Raw genomic sequence first — 24,501 nt, forward strand, 5'->3', positions numbered from 1 at the left:
AAGCAATGGCTTTCCAGCCATGTAACCATTGCTATGGCTGGGTGATTCCCATGGAGAGAGCTCCCATTCGAAGTGGGGGATTCATTTTTTGCCACAAAGCCATTACTCTTTGTTGAACACTTTGAGGACAGGTTCGGGGAATAGCAGCGATTTAAAGAAAGCAAAGTGGTTCATTTCTGATTAAAATGGCTTCTCCTGCTCAGACGTGGATGCTGCTTGCCAGTGACAAGCTGGGTGATATTACTGCAACTATCAGCCCCATAAGGCTCGATGTGGTACAGGATATCATCTCCCACCACAACTACCTTTTACAGATAGATGATGATTTACTTGCCAATTTACAGTGACAGGGTGTGTATTTTGTCTGTTGTGTCCATAGGGGACCTTAGGATGGTAGGGTTGATACTGGGGCGTTCATCTTGGTCTATGAAGGCGACTTATTGCCTGAAAAGGTCAAGGTGATGGTATATTGATGTGATGTGAAATGCTCTGTTCCCCCTCTCATCTGGTGCTTGAGATTCAGTCATGTCTTCGAATTATAATGCCAGTACAGTCTTTAGGGATTGTGGACATCAGTTGCACACAAACACACCTTGTGCGCTTCGCGCTGTCTGTGTCAACTGCAGAGAGCACCATTCACACTGCTCACCAGACTGCACCATCTTCCAAAGAGAAAAGAAAATCCAAGAATACAAAGCTCATGGCCAATCCACTTATACAGGGCCAAGAAAAAAATATGGTCATCCTTTATATATGATAGCATCATTTGCTTTGGCTACTGTGATGTCTTATCGTCTAGTGACAATACCTTTGCCTTCCATGCCTTCTACATCGGGCCCTTGGGGCTGCTCAACCACACCTGCTCCCCTGATGGTTGGGAGCTCTCCTATTATTTCCCTCACACTCGCATTGGGAATGTTGACCTCCCCACCCATCAGGGATGTCAATCTCCAAGCCCCAGCAGGAGAGGAAAAACCCTCCTCCAGCTCTCACACCATGAAAGGGACCATCATGACACTCCCTTCCCAGGATTCTGCTTATCTGCAACTGGATACTAGCCAGAGGCTGAAGGAGCCGCAGGTTATTGGTCGTAGGGCTTCACATTCTTCCTCTGTGCCTGACACTAGGGCAGACAAGTCCTCATGGGCATCGAAGTCATCCCAGGAGAACAACAATAAAAAGAAGACCTCTAAGACGAAGGGGGCTCTGGTGGTTCCCATGCCACCAGCCCTTGCATGTTCTGACTCTGTACTCGAGGTCTGGTGACCTTGTGGTGCTGGATCCCTCCACACAACCTTCTTCAGAACTGATGATATTGATTCTGTATCCTCGTAACCAGTAGCAGTAGGCAATCCTAGGGCATGACCTGCCTCCTTGGATCCTTCATGACCCCACAGGATATAGATAGCATGATTCTTCAGTGGAACTGTTACAGTTTTGTCCACCTGCCTGGGCTGTGAAGTATCTTGTGCATTTCCCCTACTTTCTTTATTGCCCTCCAGGAAACATGGTTCCCAGCAATGCAAACCCCTACACTCTTCAGATACTAGGGCTATTTTAGGAATTGAGCTGACTATGACAGAGTATCAGGCTGAGTTTGCACTTACGTTCTGGACTCTGTTTACACTGAATACGTGCCACTCGATAGAACTTGGAAGGCTTTGGCTGTTTGTGTGAGGACGTGTCTGGCTTTACCATCTGTAATATATTAATATGTATCTCTCTCTCTCTCTCTCTCTCTCTCTCTCTCTCTCTCTCTCTCTCTCTCTCTCTCTCTCTCTCTCTCTCTCTCCCTCTCTCCCTCTCTCTCTCCCCCCCCCCCCCCTCCCTCCTGGATGGGAGTGTATCAGAACGTGTTGTCTGCTTGATTTCTCAGCTCCCCCACTCTTCCTCATTTTGGGTGACTTCAATGCCCACAACACATTGGAGGATGGAACTATGACCATTGGCCATGGCGAAGCTGTTGAAAATTTGCCCACGGAGCTCAATCGTTCTCTCTTGAGTATCAGTGCCTCCCGCCCTTTGGCTGTGGCATATGTATCGTATATGGCAATCGATATTTCCATTAGCAGCACTGGCCGTTCCCCTCCATCAGCTGGAGAGCTGTTGATGACCTCTGTGATAATGATCATTTTCCAATTATACTGTCCCTCTCTCAGCATCACTTGCCTGAGTGCCTACCCAGATGGGCTCTTAACAAAGCTGACTGGGATGCCTTTGCCTATGCCATCAACCTTAGAACACTGCCACATGGAGGTATCAATGCAGCTATCCAGAGTAGAACCACAGCCATTCATTCAGTAGCAGACTTAGCAACTCCCTATTCCTTGGAGTCCCTTCATTGGAAGACAGTACTGTGGTGAACTTCAGAAATTACTGTGGCCATTAGAAGTCACAGACGGGCTCAACAGTGCCATGATGTGACACCCATTGATCGAGCACCTCATTGCCTCTAAAAGGCCCCATGATCGGGTCTGCCACCTAATAAAAATGACAGAAACAAGAATTCTGGGAATGTTTTATTATGGCCATTGGACTGTGTACCCCTCCTTTGCAGGTTTGGGCAAAGGTTTCATACCTATATGTGCAGCAGTCCCCCACAGGTGTTCCCTGTGTCTCCATGAATGGTGTTGTTTACTCCGATCCACGTGCTGTTGCCAGACATTTTGCTCTGCATTATTCTCGAGCCTATGTGTCTGAGAGTGATCACCCTGCATTTCATGACGTCATACAGCAGGTGGAGTGAATTCACTACATGTCACTTGAGGCCATACAGAATGATTTAAAATTTCTGTTGAAGGTTTCTAGGAATTGTAGAGGGAACTTAGTAGATGATAATTTGATAAGGAACCCATGCCCAGAAATATACCATTTGGATACAAAATAAGTTTGAAGATTGCTTCACAGTATGCAGACAAGCTGAGAAGATGGTGGTGTCGTCAGTCCCTATTGTAATTATGACACCACATAACGCCTTCGTCTGACTCCAACAATGGTTGCGAGAAACTGATACGTTTGAAACTTGGAGGGTTAGCTTTGGTGCTCCATGGACGCTATGCACTCTTTAACTTTGTCGTTTAGATAAGATTCCAAGGACAAATAATCTAAATATTGCCCATGCCATGTGCTCCTACAGCACTTAGGTCCGAACTCATTGTCTCTGTTGTGTGCATACTGTGAAGCAGGAGATTTGAAAGTGATCCTCAAACTGATTTTACATCGAAATTGTACATGTATGGACATGGGTTCCTTATCAAAACTTAATCTACTAAGTTCCCTATACAGCCCCTAGAATCGTGTAATAGGAATTTTGAAACAAGTGTATAATGTGTTCCATTTAGTGAGTGGTAATTCCTCTGAGCCTAGCCCTTTGCACTGATACTGCTCCAAGGCCAGACAGCACCCACAGCGAAACCCTGAAACACATATCGGTGGATTGCCTATGTCATGCCATTGTCATTATGAACCGTATATGGAAAGAGGGTGAGTTCTCATCTCAGTAACAAGAAAGCACTTTATTCTGGTAACGAAACTGGGTAAACACCCCTTTGAGATTGACAGCTGCCAGTTAATCTCGCTAATGTTCTCTGTGAGTTGCTTGAACATATGGCGAACTGGCAGCTGTGTTGGTACCTGGAGTCTGGCTCCGTTGCAGAGAAGTTTTTGCCAGGGCCGTTCTGTTGCTGATGGTTTGGTCTGCTTGGGGTCTGCTATCTGGTCCGCTTTTGCCCAGAGTTGACACCTTTTCTCCATCTTCTTCAACTTGCAAAAGACTTATGACATGACACGGCATCATAACATCCACATTGCCCTATATGAATGGGACTAACTGTAACACTATCTTTTCAAGGCTCAAGCTGATGCTTCCCACACTACAACCCCCCCCCCCCCCCCTCATATTCAAGAGAATGGGGTCCTGCAATCCTGCAGGGCACTGTATTGTGTGTGCCCATTTTTCTAGTGGCTGTCGATGATCTAGCTGCAGATGTGGGATATACGGTGTCACCCTCCTGCATGCTCATGATTTTGCATATATTATTGCTCCTCCACTGTGAGTATTGCTGAACACCAACTGCAGTCTTGAGCTCTCACCCACGGCTTAATGGTTTTCAGCTGCCAAGACATTCGTCATGCACTTCTGTCGCATTTGTACCACCTGTCCACAACAAGAACTCTGCCTTGACAAGCAGTTGCTCAATTTTGTGGAGTCTTGTAACTCTTTGGGACTGATCTTTGATGACCAGTTGGCGTTGTTTCCCAATCTTTGCAAACTTAAGCAAACATGCTGGTCACATCTTAATACTATTTGCTGCCTCAGTAACACCAGCTGGGGTGCGGACTGCTCTACCCTTTTGCAGCTTTACATAGCTATGATCCTGTCCCATTCTAACATGGTGTTCTGCAGAAATATTCAAGTACTTTCTAATCAGTCACAAATCATTATGGTGATACTATCCCTCCCACCTGCCTTGAGATGACTGGGTGTTTGTGTTGTCCTCATCATTTCATCATCATTCATGAAAGTGGCGAGACTGGGCTGAGCAAAGGTTGGGAATTTGTATGGGTGCTGACAACCGTGCAGTTGAGTGCCCCACAAACCAATAATAATAATAATAATAATAATAATAATAATAATAATAATAATAATAATCATTATCATCATCATCTATCCCTCCCACGTTTTCCTTCACTCATAGGCTGATATACATCATTCCTTTATTGATCCACCTAATCCTTTCCACAAAGAGAACCATCCTGGCCGTCCCATTGTAGCAGGCTTCAAAGCCCCAACAGAACGTATCTCAGCTCTGGTAGACCAACACCTCCAACCTATCACCCGCAGACTCCCATCCTACATCAAGGACACAAACCACTTCCTAGAATGCCTCAAATCCATTCCCACTCCTCTCCCACCTGAAACCTTTCTTGTCACCGTAGATGCTACATCCCTTTACACAAACATCCCACACACCCATGGTCTCTCTGCCCTTGAGCACTACCTCTCTCAACGCCCACCCGAAGATCTTCCAAAAAACCTCATTCCTTATCACATTTACCAACTTCATCCTCACCCATAATTACTTCACTTTTGAAGGCCAGACCTACAAACAAATCAGGGGAACTGCCATGGGAACCAGGATGGCTCCGTCCTATGCCAACCTCTTCATGGGCCGCATGGAGGAGGCTTTCCTGAAGACCCAACAGCTGCTTCTCCTGGCCTGGTATAGGTTTATAGATGACATCTTTGTGGTCTGGACTCATGGTTAAGAAACACTCCTTAATTTCCTCCATAACCTCGACTCCTTTTCGAATTTGAATTTCACCTGGTCCTTCTCCAAAACCCAAGCCACCTTCCTGGATGTTGACCGTCATCTTGTTGAAGCTCACATCCACACCTCTGTACATATCAAACCCACAAACAAACAACAGTACCTTCACTTTGATAGCTGCCATCCATTCCACATCAAACGCTCCCTTCCCTACAGCCTAGGTATTCGTGGCAAATGTATCTACTCCAGTGACGAATCCCTCAATAATTACACCAATAACCGGACCAGTGCTTTCCTCTCCTGCAACTATCCTACAGACCTTGTCCACAAACAGATCTCCCGAGCAATACATTCCTCCCCATCCAACAACCCTCAGACCACACAGAAGCATCCCCCTTGTCACCCAATATTATCCTGGCCTTGAATACACCAATAAATTACTCCGCCAGGGATATGACTTTCTCAAGTCAACCCCTGAAATGAGATCATCCCTTGACAAAATTCTCCCCACACCACCCAGAGTTGCCTTTCGTCGCCCCCCTAACCTCCATAACATCCTTGTTAAACCCCACAATATTCCCAGACTACCTTCTCTACCCAGCGGTTTCTACCCCTGTAACCGACCCCGCTGCAAAACCTGCCCCATGCATCCCCCTACAACCACCTACTCCAGCCTCGCTACTGGTAAAACATACACAAGTCAAGGCAGGGCCACGTGTGAAACCACACATGTCATTTATCAGCTGACATGCCTGCACTGCAGAGCCTTTTACATTGGTATGACAACAACTAAACTGGCTGACCGCATGAACGGACACAGACGAACTGTCCGCCTAGGAGATGTCCAATACCCAATAGCGGAGCATGCTCTCCAGCATAATTCTAGGGACCTAGGAACCTGCTACACTGTATGTGCCATTTGGCTTCTCCCACCCAACACCAGTCCCTCTGAACTGCGGAGATGGGAACTTGCACTCCAACACATCCTTTCGTCCCGCCATCCCCCTGGACTGAACCTACGTTAACCAACCTCACTCCCATTTACTCTTCAGTCTTCTCCTCTTTCCCTTTCCTCTTTAGCCATTCATGCATCTTTTTATCCTACATCTTTATACTATATACCTCTTTACTTCTGTATGCATCCTCTTTGGTTTGAAGCTGGCACAGTACCTACAGTAGAATATCTTTGGCTTCCCTCTGACAACCATGCCTCCATCCTTGCTACCCTCCCTGTTTTCCTTTCCCTGTTGTTTCATAACCTGGGCTGTGAGTAACTAAATCCACTTTCCTTTCTTTCCCCTCTTTCCTCCCTGATGAAGAAACATTTATTCCGAAAGCTAGGAACTTAAATTTTCGGTTGTTTTTTGTGTATCTATCGGCTGTTCTGAGCTGAGGTAAGTACTGGCCAGCCCCTCTATCTCTTTGTTAGTATTTGTTTCACATCTTTATATAAGATTTTCCATTAATTATTTATTATAATCCTTTCCTCACACACTTTACTTTCTAAGAAGTACAATACACAGTCCAAAATAAAGTTTTTCCATTTATGTTCTTGAGGTAATATCTCCTTTAGGTAGAACCTACTCTGAGCTATGGTGTTTACTCATTGCTAACAACTTCTGTGCTCCTTTGCTCTAGAAATCATGTACCTATGCCTTACCCTCAGGTGCTTGTGTGGATGTTAGTACATCACATAACCCACCTAGTGGGCACTAAACCTTATCTTCACCTCATTAAATACGGTATGCTAACATCTGGCTCATACATCTGTCTGCAATAACTCACTCTCGAATTCGCAGTATGATTTTCATCTTTATGTGTATTGTATATCTGTCATCTTTACTGTATGTACTGAATACTGAGAGAAGTTTATCGTCTCGTCATTGATTCTTATCAATCCATTGTGTTAACAGCAGTTTTGGTATTTGTCTAGTGCTTTTTAGAATATGTCATGTATCAAGAGTCATCCTTCAAGAGAAAAAAATACTTACTGCAGACTGCCGACAGGCCCAAGATTCACATATCAAGCTTTACCTAAAGAACCTCTGGGCACACTCTTATTTCTGTGTGTACTGTCCTTGTTCAGTTGCCTGCGAGGGAGGGGATTGGATGCTTGCCTAATGATGCAGCAGTACTGTTGTATTAAATCCAACTCAGAGTTAGATATTACACTCGTTTTGGATACAGTTTCATCTATCTCAGCTGCTAGTTGTGTGTTAGCCGAACTGAACTGCTTTTTCTCTTGTGATGTCATTGGTGCTGTCATGAGCTGCAAGGCACCAGGGACAATAGCAAATCTCCTAGGTGGAATGCCAGTGGCACAGAATAATTCCCAAGTTGCAAAGTTCCCAAAGGGAAGTCGACTGGCCATCCATCGTCTCATCTTGCAGATGCACTATGTTCAGCCCTACTTATGTCACATTCACAAGAACACAGAAAATTTGCTGCAGTGTATAAGGCTTGATACCGATTTCTTAACTGCTGTTAAAAAAACTTACTAGAAGTTCCGACCAGCCTTCGTTGGTTGGAAGGACAAAGGCGGTAATATGTCACTTCTGTGAAATGATCTGTTACATTTCAGTACCTGGTTTTCCACTTGTGCTGGTGAAGATTTTATTCTTCTTTCCTCAGCTAAGAAGTTCTACAGCCATAAATGGAAAATTACACCCTTTAAACAAACCATGCAGGTTGAGGACCCGTGTTATGACAAGCTAATAATAGTCTTTTTAGACATTGACTTGTGTGTATTTGCACTCGTGCAATACCTGACTGCTGGCACTAATAGTGCTGTAGCACTGACTGTTCAGTGACTATCAGATTTTTTGCAGTCCATAGTTTTGTAATAATGCCTTGCAACTGGTGGATTGTTTGTACTTTCTGATTTTCTTTTTTGTAGTTTGTTGTCTCATTTATCACTGGGGATATGAATGAGGGAAAAACTTATTGCTACTATGGTATGGGAAGGTGTGGCAGAATATAAATGATGTAAGAGTAAAGGTAACAACTCAGTGAATAAACCTCACTAGCTTTTTGATAAATCCCTTTACACACACACACACACACACACACACACACACACACACACACAATCTCTATCTCTATCTCTATCTCTATCTCTTTGTGGGCCCAATGTAGCTGTACAGGTGTAAAAATTGTAATTCTTGGTATGGAAGAGGAAAGAAATGGTACGAAATTCATGTTAACTTTCATTTTTTATACTACATTATTAATGGACACATCTTATGAACTTAGATTGTAAACCCTTTTTGTAGGTTGCCCATCAGTTTCAGACAATATATTTCAAACTTACATTTCCTCATATTTAGGTATTCCATTACCAAGGTGAGACACAGCATCAGATTCGAAGTATTCAGTGATTAATTCTTCTACACAAAATGCGTCTGTCCATGCATTCCTTCCTCGCAAAAGTAAATTTTATCAAATGCCACACCTAATCTGTTATTCGCTTGCTGAGCAATGGATATTTTTTTGTATTTATACTTTATTTTTTTAATAAAATTATGCAACCTATGTGCCCTATGAAAGCCTGTATTTGTCTGAAACTTCCCGGCAGATTAAAACTGTGTGCCAGACTGAGACTTGAACTCAGGACCTTTGCCTTTTGCGGGCAAGTGCTCTACCAACTGAGCTACCCAAGCACGACTCACACCCCATCCTCGCAGCTTTACTTCTGCCAGTATCTTGTCTCCTACCTTCCAAACTTTACAGAAGCTCTCCCGAGTTCGAGTCTCAGTCCGGCACACAGTTTTAATCTGCTAGGAAGTTTCATATCAGCGCACACTCCACTGCAGAGTGAAAATCTCAATCTGGAAACATCCCCCAGGCTGTGGCTAAACCATGTCTCTGCAATGTCCTTTCTTTCAGGAGTGCTAGTTCTGCAAGGTTCACAGGAGAGCTTCTGTATAGTTTGGAAGGTAGGAGACGAGATACTGGCAGAAGTAAAGCTGTGAGGACGGGGTGTGAGTCATGCTTGGGTAGCTCAGTTGGTAGAGCACTTGCCCGCCAAAGGCAAAGGTCCCGAGTTCGAGTCTTGGTCCGGCCTACAGTTTTAATCTGCCAGGAAGTTTCATATCAGCGCACACTCTGCTGCAGAGCGAAAATCTCATCCTGTATTTGTCTTTTGTAAAATCTCAAGGTTTTGATCATGATGCCAAAAATAAAGTAAGTTTTCTGTTGTATGCCTTTCAAAGAACAAATAAGATTACATACATATCTCAAACAAACAGTGAGCTGGTCTCATACCAATCATTGATAGTTCATCTACCATAAATATCAGTATTTTGCACAATCAAATTAAAAGTCAAATGGCTGACAGAATGAGTCACTGGCTGGTCATGGCACTGTCATGTTACAGTTGTGTGTGAATTGATCTTAAGTGTAGTAGATATTTGTTAAAACCAAGAAATATAATATACAATCCTATAGTTGGCAATGTAACGACTTTTGCTGCGTGCTTGCTGCTCTCTGCCCCCCCCCCCCCCCCTTTTCCTCCTACTTCTCCATCTCCTCAGTTAGCCCTAGTGCATGGCTGAAATGCTGCCTCCACTCTCCCTCCTACTCTTCTAAAATTTGCATGTGAGCTCAGCTATCAAAGTTTTACCTATGAGTGTGAAATAATTTCAATATTAAGTCACAAAATGATATAAAAATGTTAACCTCAGCAATCAAAGTTTAGTCTGCAAATCTAAGATGACTATGTATTCACAATGACCAATTTGATGGGGTAAATATTGTTAAATTGCATAAACCAAAGGCCCCAACTCTGAGGAACTCAGAAACAGGGGCTTCTTCCAGTGTGCACTGCTCTCTGCACATACTTCAGGAACATTTTAAAGTCTGCAAAAAATAATTTTTCTGGCTAAATAACATGTTCTCAATTATGCAGCCCTCATTCTAACTTGGCGTTTGATTGGGCCAGACTGTCACAAAGTCATTGGAAGATTTGACTTGGAAGATTGATTGGTAATGAAATTAGTTAAATATTTAAATACAAACATTTTTAGCCACTTACCAAGTATCTTTGTAGCATTTGGCACAATATGAGGTACAGTTAACTATTATGCCTGCCTTGTAGCTCTTAGGGCACTCTGGGATGCTCTCTGTGTGAGGCACTCTCTTTGCGTTTCGGAGAGTCACGTATCGATTGCGCAACACAGAGCTATATGCTGTAGCGTGGTTGTGGGGATTGCTTATGTTCGGTTGCCCATGCAGTGCCAGTAGCTTTGCTTGCCACTGGGGGCGATTGTTCGCTGAAGCCCGATGTGTGTGGTAGTGATCAGGCTGTTATGTGGTTGTGCTAGGCTATAAGTAGCACTTGATATCAGCACATGCTGCCAGTCTGGATCGGACAACTGCATTGAACAGCTCATGAGATGCATTGTTATAGGAGGAGTGATTCCTAAAGAAAAAACGGATTTCATTTATTTATTACAGACAAAATATATAAAGGTTAGAAACACATTGGACATGTCACTGGATGGAGGTAACAATATTACAAAACGGATAGTTGCTACTCAGCACATAGCGGAGATGCTGAGTCACAGATAGGCACAACAAAAAGATTGTCAGAAAGTGAACTTTCGGCCAACAATGTCTTCATCAGAAATAGACAACACAGCGTTTGTGTGTGTGTGTGTGTGTGTGTGTGTGTGTGTGTGTGTGTGTGTGTTTTGTCTATTTCTGACAAAGGCCTTGTTGACCAAAATCTTATTTTTGACAGTGTTTTTGTTGAGGCTATGTGCGGCCCAGCCTATGAGCTGTGTGGTGATTAGCAACTATCCTTTTCATTAAATCGTTACATTCCATTCTGGTTTTCCATTGTTGAATTTTTTCACTGGGTGGAGGAAGTTTCAAAATTTTGACACGGCTGTGCTGTTGCTTGTTTGTGACAACATGATGACTACAGCACAAGAGAAATTATTTTGTGTGTTGGAATTTGTGCAAAGTCAGTCCAATCTTCAAGTGTAATATGCATTCCACCATCGATTCAGCAAGAAGCCATCTCAGCACAAGTAGATTTATGACTGCTATACAGAATTCTTGGAAGTTGGTTGTATATGCAAAGAAAAGACCAGTGGTTGGTCACACGTCTGATGAAAATGTGGAGCATGTCTGAGATGCATTCATACGGAGTCCTTGGAAGTCCACAAGATGGGTAGACCAAGGACTTCAACTTCCTTGAACAAACCTGTGGTGGATTCTGAAATGATGACTGCATATGAAGCCTGACAAGTTACAGTTACTACAGCAACTGCAACCACAACAGAAGGTACAAATTTTGTATTTCAGTTCTTCCGGATGTGCCAGAGGACACTTTTTCTGAACTCTTTTCTTTTCAGACGAATCAGTGTTTCATCTATCGGGTGAAGCAAACCACCATAATGTAAGAATTTGGGGTTCACAAAAATCTTGGTGTCATCATTAAATGTGAAAGAGACTCGACGAAATAGAATGTGTTTTGGGTCATTTCTGCTCACATAGATTGTGGATCTTCCTTTTTTGTGAGGAAAACTGACAGAAATGTTACAGCTAGGCATATTGCAAAATTGGTTGTTTCCTCAACTTCACAAAGATTCCAATGATTTTGTTTTTATGCATAACAGTGCCTCACCTCACTTTCTCCTTGAGGTGTGGTGTTATCGTAACACCACCACCCCACTACACTGGATTGGAAGAGATGGACAACCATTGCTTTTGGCCTCCCACGTCACCAGACCTATGCACTGTGTGTGTGTGTGTGTGTGTGTGTGTGTGTGTGTATGTGTGTGTTTTTTGTGTTGAGGTACATAAAAGACGAGTCTTTGTCCCACTTCCGGCAGCTACTCTTCAGGACCTGAGAAATCAAATTGTTGAAGTTGCCAATTCAATAAACAGGGACATGTTGATTCGCATGTAAAATGAAATGGGTTACCGTTTTGGTGTTTCTGTAGCAATGTCCAGTGCTCATGTTGAGTGTGTTGGTTAGTGTCTGTGCAAACATAAAACTTCGAACCTTCCTCCATTCAATGACATGTGCATTTGTTTCTGTCTTCCATAGTTTGCCTGTAATAAACAACTGAAATGTGTTCTTTCTTTTTGAATAACCCTGTACACGACATCTGAATGGCTGTACCTCCAGTGGGTACTGTGCAGTATGCAAAACAGAATTGATCTTTAATTTAAGTCATGAAGAGAAAAAAAGGGCTTAACATACTAAATGCTAAGCATACTAGCTAAAGGCTAATATGTACTAGCGCTGAGAGTAAAATGGATTACTGTCATGTCAGCCACGAGGGACGGTATCTTAGTAATGTTAAATCAGTATTCCACATTCTGTAGTAAGTGTCTCTTTGACCACTGTAATTAGGCTGCTTTGTATTCAAGAGTGAGCAAGTGTCTCTTATGTACAGATATGTGATGTGATTCCCTCCACTAACAGTTGTGTTGGAAACAGGTCAGGTAGAACCAGTGTCATTGCCCAGTATCAATTCTTACTTCGTGAAACGTTTTCAGCCATGAACAGAGACAATCTCTGGTGGTATCAAATAATCATCATCTTCATCCTCTTCTCTTTCTTCTTCTTTATCCTTTTCTTCTTCTTCTTCCAGCTGCAACTCTGATAGCAATTCCTTCCTTATCAGAATGTTAGCATCTCTGCTACTGCCAGTATCTCTGCAGGACAATACACATTAGTACTCTGTGTCTTCTACTTGATACACGCGAAAGCAGATGGCCTCTTTTACCACTTTTTCACAAAGGCCTCTGTGGACACTGAAAACAACTCTTCATTTCCTGTGGAGTGGTTCTCTTAACCACTCAATTTGATGCCACTTGCATCCCAGGTAACTAACATTTGGCCTGGTGAGCTTATTTCTTACGTGTTATTGTGGGCAGAAAGGACACCAATCACATTGCAGAGGAATCATGAATAATGAGTCAACTTACAGGTTGCTGCAGCTCAGCAGTCACCCAGTCTGTTTTTTTCTGTTTGAGGCTGAGATGGTTTTAGGAAACCCTTAAATAACATTTGAATTTACTACAACAACTTGTATTATTACCTTCTGTATTACTAATGTCAGCTTTACATAGCACATTCATAAATGTACTGTTACAGACTATGTACAGCTTGCATAAACTTGATGATATGCATCCTTCTCCTGCATCTCATGAAGCTCTGTCGAGAGATGTCATTAACTCCTTTTTACCGATTAGGAGGAAGAGAAAAACAAAACGAAGAGAATCTACAGGTTTGGCATGCACTTTCGTTGTCTAAAATTTATTTTACATATTAACTAATAAATTTTTATACTTTGAGTCTCAATACATTTCTTGCATGCCAGCAAATTTCTTAGCTTAACCATCAAGATCTTAATTCATGTGGTAATTTTGTGGTGTTTATGTGTTTCAAGGAAATGCCTCAAGCACAGGGTCTAGTGGCTCGAAGTGGGCCCGTCATGATAGTCTCTCTGCAGATTCAGAAAATCAGCCAGCTAATCACCATCAGAATTCATCGCATTCATCTCACATACCAGAGTCTGATGTCCTCTCTAATCCGGATACGCGTAAGACTGACGACGGTGAAAGCAGTAATCAATCAGCGGATGAAACAGGTAATTTTCTCAACTTTCAGATTTTTGTAATTTCTTCAGGATTATATTCAACTCATTTGCGTGACATTGTCATTGAAAGCACCTAATTCCTGATGAGTGGTGTTCGAAATGAAATTTAGCAACTTAATAATATTTGTAGTTTCTGCCATGAGAGGCGAATACTGAAATGTTCTAAGTAGGTGTGACGGTTGCTTACTTTATTTCTTCATTGATAGTCCTTGGTGTCAATGTACAACATTGTTGTACTGGCTGAAAAATTGGGGGTGGGGGGGTTGAAGTTAAACACTGACTACAGTAAATGATGTAGCTGACAGTTGCACAATTGCATTTCACATTTCTTTAGTTTTGCTGTTCACAACCCCCAATATTACACAATTATATTGCCAATTCACTATTGGTAATAGGTTTCAGGCAATATCAGCATACTGCTACAATAGTTGCTGTTGAATATCTGTGAGCAGTAAAAACCTAACTGCACAGTACACAGTTCTTACAGAATAATACGGAATGTGCAACACTATTTTTCAAATAAATTAAACAGACATTCTCATTAATTGTTCTAACATACAGCCTATTTGTGTACACTTATTCTATTGTTAAGTTGGCGCATTGTTGATAATCTAACCAATACATAATACCTGTCTGAAAATTGGCCATGGACTGACTGTCTTGGTACCAAAAATCGGTCCTTTATATATCATCACAATAATAGGCACTGAACCTATACATGATTCGATGTTTAAGTTACAGAAATTACAATTCAAACATAATTCATTCAATTAACTGAGTACCTCAAAAAGTTCCTTCTTTTTAACTCTTCCACCTACGACAAAGGCGGCTGAATTATTTGTTTAAATAATGAAATTAACAGATATAGTTGCACAATCAATACTTTTTGACAAACCTAGTAATTATTTTAGAATTAATTAAGGGCTGGCTTTGCTAATATGTTTTTGAATAGAGTCAAATAAATTCTTTAAGAATCCTAGTAGTTCTTCCAAATCTTTATATAATTTGTACAGAATTTATATTTGTTTATGAGTCAACAATAGAATCTAAGTCACGAAACAATTACTGATTTCACCCTATAACAGAAGTATTAACAAGGAATGATCAAAATAAATTAGGAAATTAATTACATACACAAAACTAAGCACTAAATTAGACCTTGTGCTACAGGTATATCCCTTAAGAGTGAAGGCGGACCTTTCTCTTTTATGGAAATGCATATTACGCTCATGCATTTTAATGGTAATCAGGCAAAAATGAAAATAAAATGAATTTAATGAGGCAGATGGCAAAACGAGAGGAAGTAAAGAGATCCCAGCTTGCTTCGTCACACAGTTTCGTATGAGAAATATGTGTCTTTCTTGACAATTACGGGCCTCAAAGGGAGAGCCATCCACACAACAAATTGCCATACAGCAACCACTGTCCATCAATCATTTTATATTGTTACAACACTGAAGCTGTCAATAAAGACAAAATATGAAACTTACTAAATAACTGCCATAACTAGGGGTCTTCCTCTTGATCCCACTATCCCCCTCCACATACAAACAAACAGAAACTGCATGCGTCGATACATGTACATATTTATGTAGATCTAATAATAAATATAAATTAAATTTAGCTTTCTTAACACTAAGAAAGGAAAAAGAATCAGGGTGTGATGATATTATTTCTGAATTGCTTATGTTTGTATAACAAAACTGAATGATAGGTTTTTAAACTTTTCAAACTGTTGCTTAGCCCTCATTACTATTTTTGTATTCTGCAAGGTTAAGTCTCACTGTCTATTACATGCACTGAACTACAACGAAGCAGTATGTGGGTTTATCTTCACAATCAACAGAATGAGAGTCCCACAAAACAGTGTATAGGTTTGAGTCCACAATCACTAAATGCCAATGGATTAGCTGGAGCACAAAAAAGTGACTTTCAGAGTTCACACCTGCTCAGAGATAGGGGAAAGTGGCTTCACAGGAGAAGTTGTGAGCAATCGTTCCTTCAGCACGGCAAAGTTTATAGGCAGCAGAGTATGAGCTTCCCAAAGAGAAATCCACAAAGTGCAAGTACACAGTGAGCTTGTGAACACTGGACTAGTACAACACATTCAGGACAGCTTCATACAGCACAATGATGATTCTGGTATAGCTTTCGATGGAGTTAGAGGCCACTTGAATACAGGTATATGCAGGGATAGACAGACAGGGTGCATAACAAGAATGCAAGAAAACAATACACCATAGTCACTGTGTGAATGTAAGCCAAAACAAGGAGAAGAGAGATCTGTTGGTCAAAGAAAATATGGACAGAGAAAATTCTTGAAGGTGGAACAAATCAGAGCCTTGATGTTGATGAATTATTACATATTTTTCAAAACTATTGGTTCCTTCCTGAGGGAGGAAAGAGGAGTATGTGGGAAAAGGTTGGCGAGGAGACACCAGTTGCTTATGCCCTAGGTTGTGATGAGTATGAATCCAAAGCCCCTTCCACTTGAATGACTTTCTGACATTCTTGTCTCAGTCGACAACTTGTGGCAAATGAGTCTACTGCTGTGCCCCTGTCATTTTATTTCTGTACTCGATATTATCTGTCACAGGTGTTTGTTTTTGTTTACAGATCAGTGCCAAAAGTGTGTGTGTGTGTGTGTGTGTGTCACGGGAGCTTTATGTTGTACAGTGTCACCTGTGAGATTATGGGGCACTTTTTTTTTTTTTTTTTTTTTTTTTTTTTTTTTTTTTTTTTAAAAAAGGAAAATTCAGCACATGGTAGTAGAACATAGGAACAAGCAATGATAACAGAATTTATTAATAGCCAGAAGTAAAGTTCGTAGTGGATGTTCTTGACAAAGATAGTTCGATAAAATTTCACTCTGCTGGGAACCGAAAGGGTAGAAAAGTGTCATCCCAACATTTCAAAAGTGTATGTGCAATTTATTGAAAAAATATATACTCACAATTGCATAAAAAAATTTGTTGTTGTTGTTGTTGTCTTCAGTCCTGAGACTGGTTTGATGCAGCTCTCCATGCTACTCTATCCTGTGCAAGCTGCTTCATCTCCCAGTACCTACTGCAACCTACATCCTTCTGAATCTGCTTAGAAATTTAGAAAGCAATAAGTAATATGTTTTTAGTTTGTAATTCTTCATGCTTTCCCGGCGGTCCGATGACATCTTGGATATTCGAGAATCCAGCCAGATGTTCGCGTCGTTCTCGCACAATATTTCAACAGCGTGCCTCGCTGTCTTCTTCAGGTGCTACCTGAGACTGATCCTTGGGTCGATCGAGTCCAGTATTTATGCCTGGGAGGAGCTGGGCGTTCCCTAATCGGTCCGCGCCGAGTCGAGTGTTCCATCTGTGATCCGCGCCCGCCAGACTCGGCTTTAATGGACCCCTCCAGTCGCTGATGTTCCGACTGCCGTCGGCGCCCGTTTTGGCCGTCCTCAGTGGTTGTGGTTGTCCTCAGTGGTTGTGGTTGTCATTTGAGGGGTGTCAGGGGGTAGGAGCAGCCTACTCGCAGCAGCCGTCCGCCCTCGAGCCTGAAGTGCTGGACGCTCCCTAATCGGTCCGCACCGCACACGACGCGGTGCGGACCGATTAGGGAGCGTCCAGCACGCAACAGAAGTGGAAACCGTAGTAACAGTCATGAGATAGAGTACCCAACATCTTAGATCGGGTCTGACACACCTCAAATAACAACCACAACCGTTGAGGACAGCCAAAACGGGCGCCGATGGCAGTCGGAACATACGCGACTGGAGGGGTCCATTGAAGCCGAGTTTGGCGGGCGCGGACCACAGATGGAATACTCGACTCGGCGCGGACCGATTAGGGAACGCCCAGCTCCTCCCAGGCATAAGTACTGGACTCGATCGACCCAAGGATCAGTCTCTGGTAGCACCTGAAGAAGACAGCGAGGCACGCTGTTGAAATATCGTGCGAGAACGACGCGAACATCTGGCTGGATTCCCGAATATCCAAGATGTCATGTTTTTAGTTTATACTTGATATATTTTTGTCCTAAGTGTGAAATAACATTAGCAATTATTTTCCCAGTTAACTAAATCTGACTTTTTCACTGTTGGGTCAGTTTTCATTAAGAGACTTCAGTCTGTTGTTTACATACTTATTTATGCATAATGTAGGGTATTTGTTTGTCTAGGTATTGTTAAACAAAATTATCAGTTTGCTTTCAGATATATCATCTAGCTTGTCGCAGAACACTATTATGAAAGATACCAGCTCCTTGTACAACTTTTGAAATGTGTCACGGAAACAAAACGAATACAAAATAAAAATTGAGCAGACAAAAAAGCACAAAATACATTATTATAATGAATAGAAGCTTGGAAATAATAGGTTAACTTCCTATGCAACCAATTGACATGACAGTCATGTTCCAATGTGTGCAGTCTGCAGCATACTCGGGCTTTTAGAACTCTAATCTTAGGTGACTGTTAATTGATATATAAGCTGTGATGCACATCCACAATGAGTAGTCAGATTTTGACCAGAAACTCACTTGTTTGAAACAAGCTTTCATATGGTGACTTGAGGAATGTGCCCCTCCTTTGTAACCTTTACCAACATACCCCTCTTTCCTCTCTAAGGCAGGAATTTACAGTTCTGAAAGCGAATTATTTTTCCTGACATGTATTTTAGTGTATCTATTGGCTATACGTGGAATTGCATTCCCTGAAAATAATGATTTCCGCATTGAGTACACATCTCTTCCAAAAGACCTGAGTGACTTCACTTCACCTTTACTCTTGACGCTGTTTGTATTTCACTCGAGACAGTGTAGCAGTGAACTGACAATAACACATCATTTCCGAGGAGTGTCACCTGCGTCGGGAAGTGGTGGTACGAAGATCCGAGGGGCTTCAGACCAGCCGGGCGCGTGCCCCCTGTGTGGAGCACTGCTGCGCCAGGCTCGCAACCTGCGGCGGCACCTGCTGACGAGCTGCAAGTACCGCATGTCGGTCGGTCCTGGAGGGGGTCCAGGTGTCGGTGTTGGGGTAGGAGCAGCCTACTCGCAGCAGCCGTCCGCCCTCGAGCCTGAAGTGCAGCTGCAGCAGCCCGCTACGTTTGCATCGCTCCTGCCCGTAGCACTGCCCCAGCCCGGCCGTCCTTCCAGCCCACTGCGACCACTGTCTGTGCAGGTACATTTGGAATGGTGTACAGTTCTTTGACTTTTGGAAGGCATTATGTGCATTATCAAGCTGCCGTACATTGAATAAAAAATGAGTTTACCAAATATCAGAATACCACCATATCTTTACACATTGTTACTAGTGACACATTGTTGCTAATGGAAAGAAATTTTCAGCTGTGAAAGCAACTTTAGGGGTACCCCAGTGGAGTGTTAAAGGGCCATTACTCAATCTAACTGATAATACTGGAAGCTCCATCGGGCTGTTTGTTAATGATGTTGAACCTGGTGGTTACAATTAAACTGACGGTGTTCCGAGTGCTGCAGTACATCACAGGACTCTGAAACATCATAGATATGTTTGTTAATTGCTGCACTCATGGAGAATGCTGCGAAGAATAAGAATTAGACTTTCTGCTGCCAGGTGAAAACATGGTGCTGTAAGCAATCATAATATGAAATGTTTCCTGTTCTGACAATGGTATGCGGTTTGTCATGTGACAACATATGTTGATTTATTTTATGAAGTGACCGTTGATGTAAAGGATTAAGTAGGTTGAAGTTTTCTGTATGAAACACAGTGGCTATTGACAAGGAAGACCGTGCACTAATGGTAATGTGGCAGCATTGTGGGGATATCACCAACAGAAATACTTGTGAAAATGATCCCATGTCAGTAAATGGGCTAAAGAACATGATTACGAAATTTGAAAAACAAGCGTATTAGGTAGTGCAGCAGGGAGAGGGAGATGACCCATTCCCAAGGCAGTTGTTGAAGAAGTTGCTGTAGCTACAGCTGACTGTGCAGTGTGCGCCTCAAATTTTGCAGCCACTGCTCGAGCAGTGTCTCAGAAATTCTCTCTCCCCTGGCCAACAATTCAAGTGATTTTGTAGCGCATTTTAAACTGCTATTCCTACGCAATTCTGAATGTGTGTCATATGAAGCCCCCAGATAGGATACAATGCCGTGACTTTGTCTATCATTTTTGGTATCCATGGAAATGGATGGCAACTGGCTGGGGAATATTCTTTGGATGGAGTAGGCACATTTTACTCTGCACAGTGCCATGAAGGAACAGAACTGTCACATATGAGGTATTACTTCACTACACGTTGTGCAGGAACATCCATTGCACTCAGCTTATGTGACTGTGTGGTGTGGTTTCGCAAGCTCCTTCATTATCTGTCTGTTTTTCTTAGAGGACATGGCACTCCGTAGGCCTGTTAGGGATAGAGTGACATCTGCACATTATGAGGACGCCCTTGTGCAACACGTGATTCAGGCTTTGCAAAAACACAATTGTGTCCACACCACTATTTTCATGCAAGATGGGGCGATACTATATGTCACTTGCCAGGTGACACAAATGCTTCAAGAAACCTTTTGTAATGACTGCATCGTCTCTAGGCAATGTAAACATTGTGGGCTTCCAGATCCCCTGACCTAATGGGTCTTCTGGTTGTGGACATATCTGAAAGATCATATATGTCAGGAATGCATCTGGACCCTTCCTGATCTGAAGTATAGTTTACAACGATGTATCACTTTGATTACACGGGATATGTTGCAAGCAACTGTTGACCGTGCCACGTTATGGATGCAGCATATTGTTGAGTTTGAACAAATGTTATAACTTGTGATGATATCCTAATAAACATGCTGGAACCACCATTATCATATGTTTGATCATCTTTCACCTTCTCCTGCACCCACACCGCATTCTGACCTCTTACAGTGCCATATTTCCACTCCCCCCCCCTCCAGCTTACTCACCAAGAGTACTGATTAATGAACATGTCTACAATGTTTCAGCATTCTCCAACATATGTGTATAGCACACACTGCAGCACTCTGAGCACTGTAAGTTTAATTATAACTATCTGGTATACAGGAAAATTTGCAATGTCAGAAAAAATAAATGCAAGAGACCTGCAGAGACTTGACAATTGGTGCAAGGGTTGGCAGTTGATTTCCCTTGTAAGTAAATATACTGTGTGCTGTGTGTCGACAGACAGAAATTAATTCATTCACTCACTCATTGTATTGCATAGTTACTATCAAGAACTAGAAATTTCAAGAAGGAGAAATATCAGTGGTGTGAGTATCGGGGTATATTTTAACAAAAGACAAGGAAATTGATGGAAGTTAATCTGTGCACTTCATCAACAGCGAAATGTCTCTATACCGCTAGGAATTTAGAAGGAAAGGCTTTAACCTGTTGCTGCCTCAGTTAAACTAAATAGCTGCTGTTTAACTCTTATTGGTAGCTGAATATTTATCTGCTTAAATTAGTATTTTTGATAGGAAGTGTGTACCTGAACTTACTGAGGTGTGTTTGTGGTGCACTATTACTTGTGCAGTTCTACAGTGGAAACTTCAGTTTGACGTATAGGTAAGAGAAATTTTCAATCCTTCAGTTTAAATAATCAGATAACCTGTTGGAGTGGCTGATGAGTTGTGTTTTTAATTTTCTTTTGAACTAATTGGGATTGAAAGTTTCTTTGTTCATGCCAGGTGAATGCCTTTGCACCAGAGTACAGAAATCCATTCCTCTCTGAACCCCAGAAGAGAAGGCAAAGTCTTTTAGAGTGACTGGAAATAACAGTTTAGCTGAAATTCATTTTTATTATCAGAGATAGAAACCAGTAAGTTGTATATGTATAGAGAATTGAGTTTGATAATTGCCAGATCCTCACTGCAAGATATACTGTTATCTACTGTCATAAGATACAAACAACAGTATGGCAGTTATGGACCAAAATTTTTTTGTCTTCCACATTCAAAAGAACAACAATTGAGAGTGTAGACACAAATGTAGAAACAATCCAGGTACTGATACATGCTGCTGAGTATGCAAGTGAGTGCCAGCTGCACAGCACTTATATAGAAGAGTGCTCTGATAGATGGTGCAGCAGATGCCGTGCAGCATGCACAACTCATGTGGCCCACTGCAGACTCTCTATGACGGCCAACCTGCGCAGATGCCATTGACAGAATATTCGAAGTGTAGTGTGCTGTGTATTGTTGCAGTGCATATCCAAGTATTATGTTCACAGTTATATCGCCCCTTACCTCCATGGGGAAAGGACGCTTCTCCGATGCAAGCATCAGGGCGACTATTAATATATCTGTGACCTCTGTGGTAGACCCCACAGGCGATGATGGTGACGGTGGCAGTAAGAGATTCCAAGCTGGAACTGGCGAGTAGGGCCAGAAGTGCCGTGGTCATGGCTTGTGTGGCGTACACTCACCCACGAAGTACCTTAACTGAGGCCTGGGGAAAAGGGCACTGGTTTTATCTCTGTATCTGGTCCCTCGACACGGTGGAAATGTGCCAGTGGTAAAGACACTAGCAGCTTGGTAAGAGGTGCTAGGGACGCCGGTGTGGAAGGACTCGAAGGCACCAACCCAGCTAGTGGTGGAATCACCAGTGGCAGTGTAGCATTGCAGCAATGCCTGGTAGCAGGTGCCAGGAGGCTGGACCCCAGAGGAGAGACAGTAGGGAGCAACATCCACAAGGAGGGCAGCTCTGCCCCTGCACATCCTGTAAGGCCGGAACAGGTGCTGAGGGAGGGGGAACGGGTGGGGGATCTGCAGCACTGTGGCATAAGCATGCAGTCAGTCATGGTGGCGCACCACCTGCTCGTCACTGGTGTGCACTGTACGGAGGTGACAGCCTCAGCACCTGTGGACTGTGGCCAGAATCCACTTCATTTGGTAGCCAGTCCCCCTGGCCCAAACTGCAGAGCCAGGAGCAAACCGTGAGGAGGGATGTGCCGATGGTCGTCTGTGGGGTGGCATGAGCAGATGCAGAATATTGCACGACTGGCGACCGTGGAGCTTTGTGGCTGGCCTCAGATCGCCCACTGGCATAAACCTGTAGGAACTCAAGAAGTGTGTCCCTGTGCAAACGAGATGTTCTGCCTTGCAATTGGATTGGAGGAGGGTAGGAGGATCAGTAAAGTGGCAAATAGCTTGATCGGTGCAAAAATCGTGGGAAGTCCGAGACTGTGGACTGTTATTGGAGCAAATGATAATTGTCAGTTCAAGAGTGCATCACCAAGTGTGCAAGACAATCTGTCAGTAGGAAGAATTTTGGAGAGGACCTGTATTGTAGCTACAGCTGATGTCAAAGGGTAATGGATAACCTATGGAAATTTAGAGAAAGTATCAACAGCAACAACCAGAAACCAGTAAGAATGTAGGAAGGGTCCTGTGAAATCAACAAGGATGTGTTGCCACAGATGCTGCGATGTGGGTCATAGAGAGAGCAACATCTGTGGTGCCGCCTGCTGGGCAGCACACTGAGAGCAAGCAGTGACAAGATGTAGAATGTCACCATTGATCCTTGGTCAAAACATGTGCCAACAGGCCAATAACTTGGTACGTGAGACCTAATGCCCCTGATGTAGGAGATGAAGTGCATCCCGCTGCAGGGTGGCCGGGATCACAACCTGCCTGACAGGCCCATCTGTCGCTAAGAGAACAACGCTGTCAAACGCCGAAAGGCAGTGATGAATAGGAAGCCCTTCCACTCTGTGTTGTGCCCTAACATCTGAGTGAATACAAAGGAGTTCATTCTGATCAAAGGTAGGATCTGGCCAGCTGGGGATGGAGCATTGACATTGGCATGTTGTGCAGCAGGCCATAAATGTATTTAGTAATTGTAGCAAGACAGAAACAAGAATCAACACTGGAGGTGATCTGTTGTTTTGTCAGACAATGAAGAAGAAGGATTAAACAGTGAAAACGAACCCTTGTGATCAGTGATGAGGCGGAACATAGACCCGTAATAGAATGCAACGAACTTTTCGAGGACTTAAACAAAAGCAAACACTTCCTTTTCAACTTGGGAGTAGTGCTGCTGAGCGGATTTGAGAATTTTTGATGCATAAGCTATGGAACATTTGGAACCATCCTCGTATTGATGCGCAAGAATAGCCAAGGCTAAACTGAGAGTCTGTAGCCAAAACCAGGTGGTGGCCAGGGTGGAAACAAACAAGGAGTCAGGAGTAATTTAGATTTCAAAATCATGAGCTCATGCTTGCAGGCCGTTGTTCACTGAAAAGGAACATTCCTGTGGAGGGTATGAGCCAACGGGGCTGCATGTGAAATTTGTGGTAGTATGCAATTTTACCAAAAAGTGCTTGGAGTTGTTTGATATTTGTAAGCTGAGGCAGAGCTCTGACCATGGTGACAAGATGGCATAAAGACTTAACACTATTCTGAGAAACCTTGAAACCCAATTGCACATTGAATGACTGAGAAAATTGTGACTTGAACAAGTTGCATTTCAGTCCTGCAGTATGTAAGACAGTGAACAAGATGCATAAGTTACATCAGGCTGGATATGCCCCAGGACAACCGGGAAATCCGGGAAAAACATGGAAATTTTTTCATCTGGGAGAAATCGGAATTTTTTAGAATTCAAAGAATTTTTCATTGATTTAGTTATCATTACTTT

The 24,501-nt window shown here is 42.8% G+C and overlaps 1 protein-coding gene across 1 annotated transcript in view; it reads left to right on the forward strand.

The window, feature by feature from the left end:
* LOC126272843 (transcription factor GAGA-like) overlaps nucleotides 1-24,501 on the forward strand; it is a 100,815-nt gene that overhangs the window by 40,309 nt on the left and 36,005 nt on the right. Inside the window, exons 3-5 of the mRNA XM_049976046.1 lie at nucleotides 13,384-13,516; nucleotides 13,679-13,879; nucleotides 18,721-19,046. Coding sequence (XP_049832003.1) covers nucleotides 13,384-13,516; nucleotides 13,679-13,879; nucleotides 18,721-19,046 — 660 coding nt within the window. The remainder of the gene's footprint in view (nucleotides 1-13,383; nucleotides 13,517-13,678; nucleotides 13,880-18,720; nucleotides 19,047-24,501) is intronic.

This window comes from Schistocerca gregaria, chromosome 5, assembly GCF_023897955.1.
Source record: "Schistocerca gregaria isolate iqSchGreg1 chromosome 5, iqSchGreg1.2, whole genome shotgun sequence".
Taxonomy (NCBI): domain Eukaryota; kingdom Metazoa; phylum Arthropoda; class Insecta; order Orthoptera; family Acrididae; genus Schistocerca; species Schistocerca gregaria.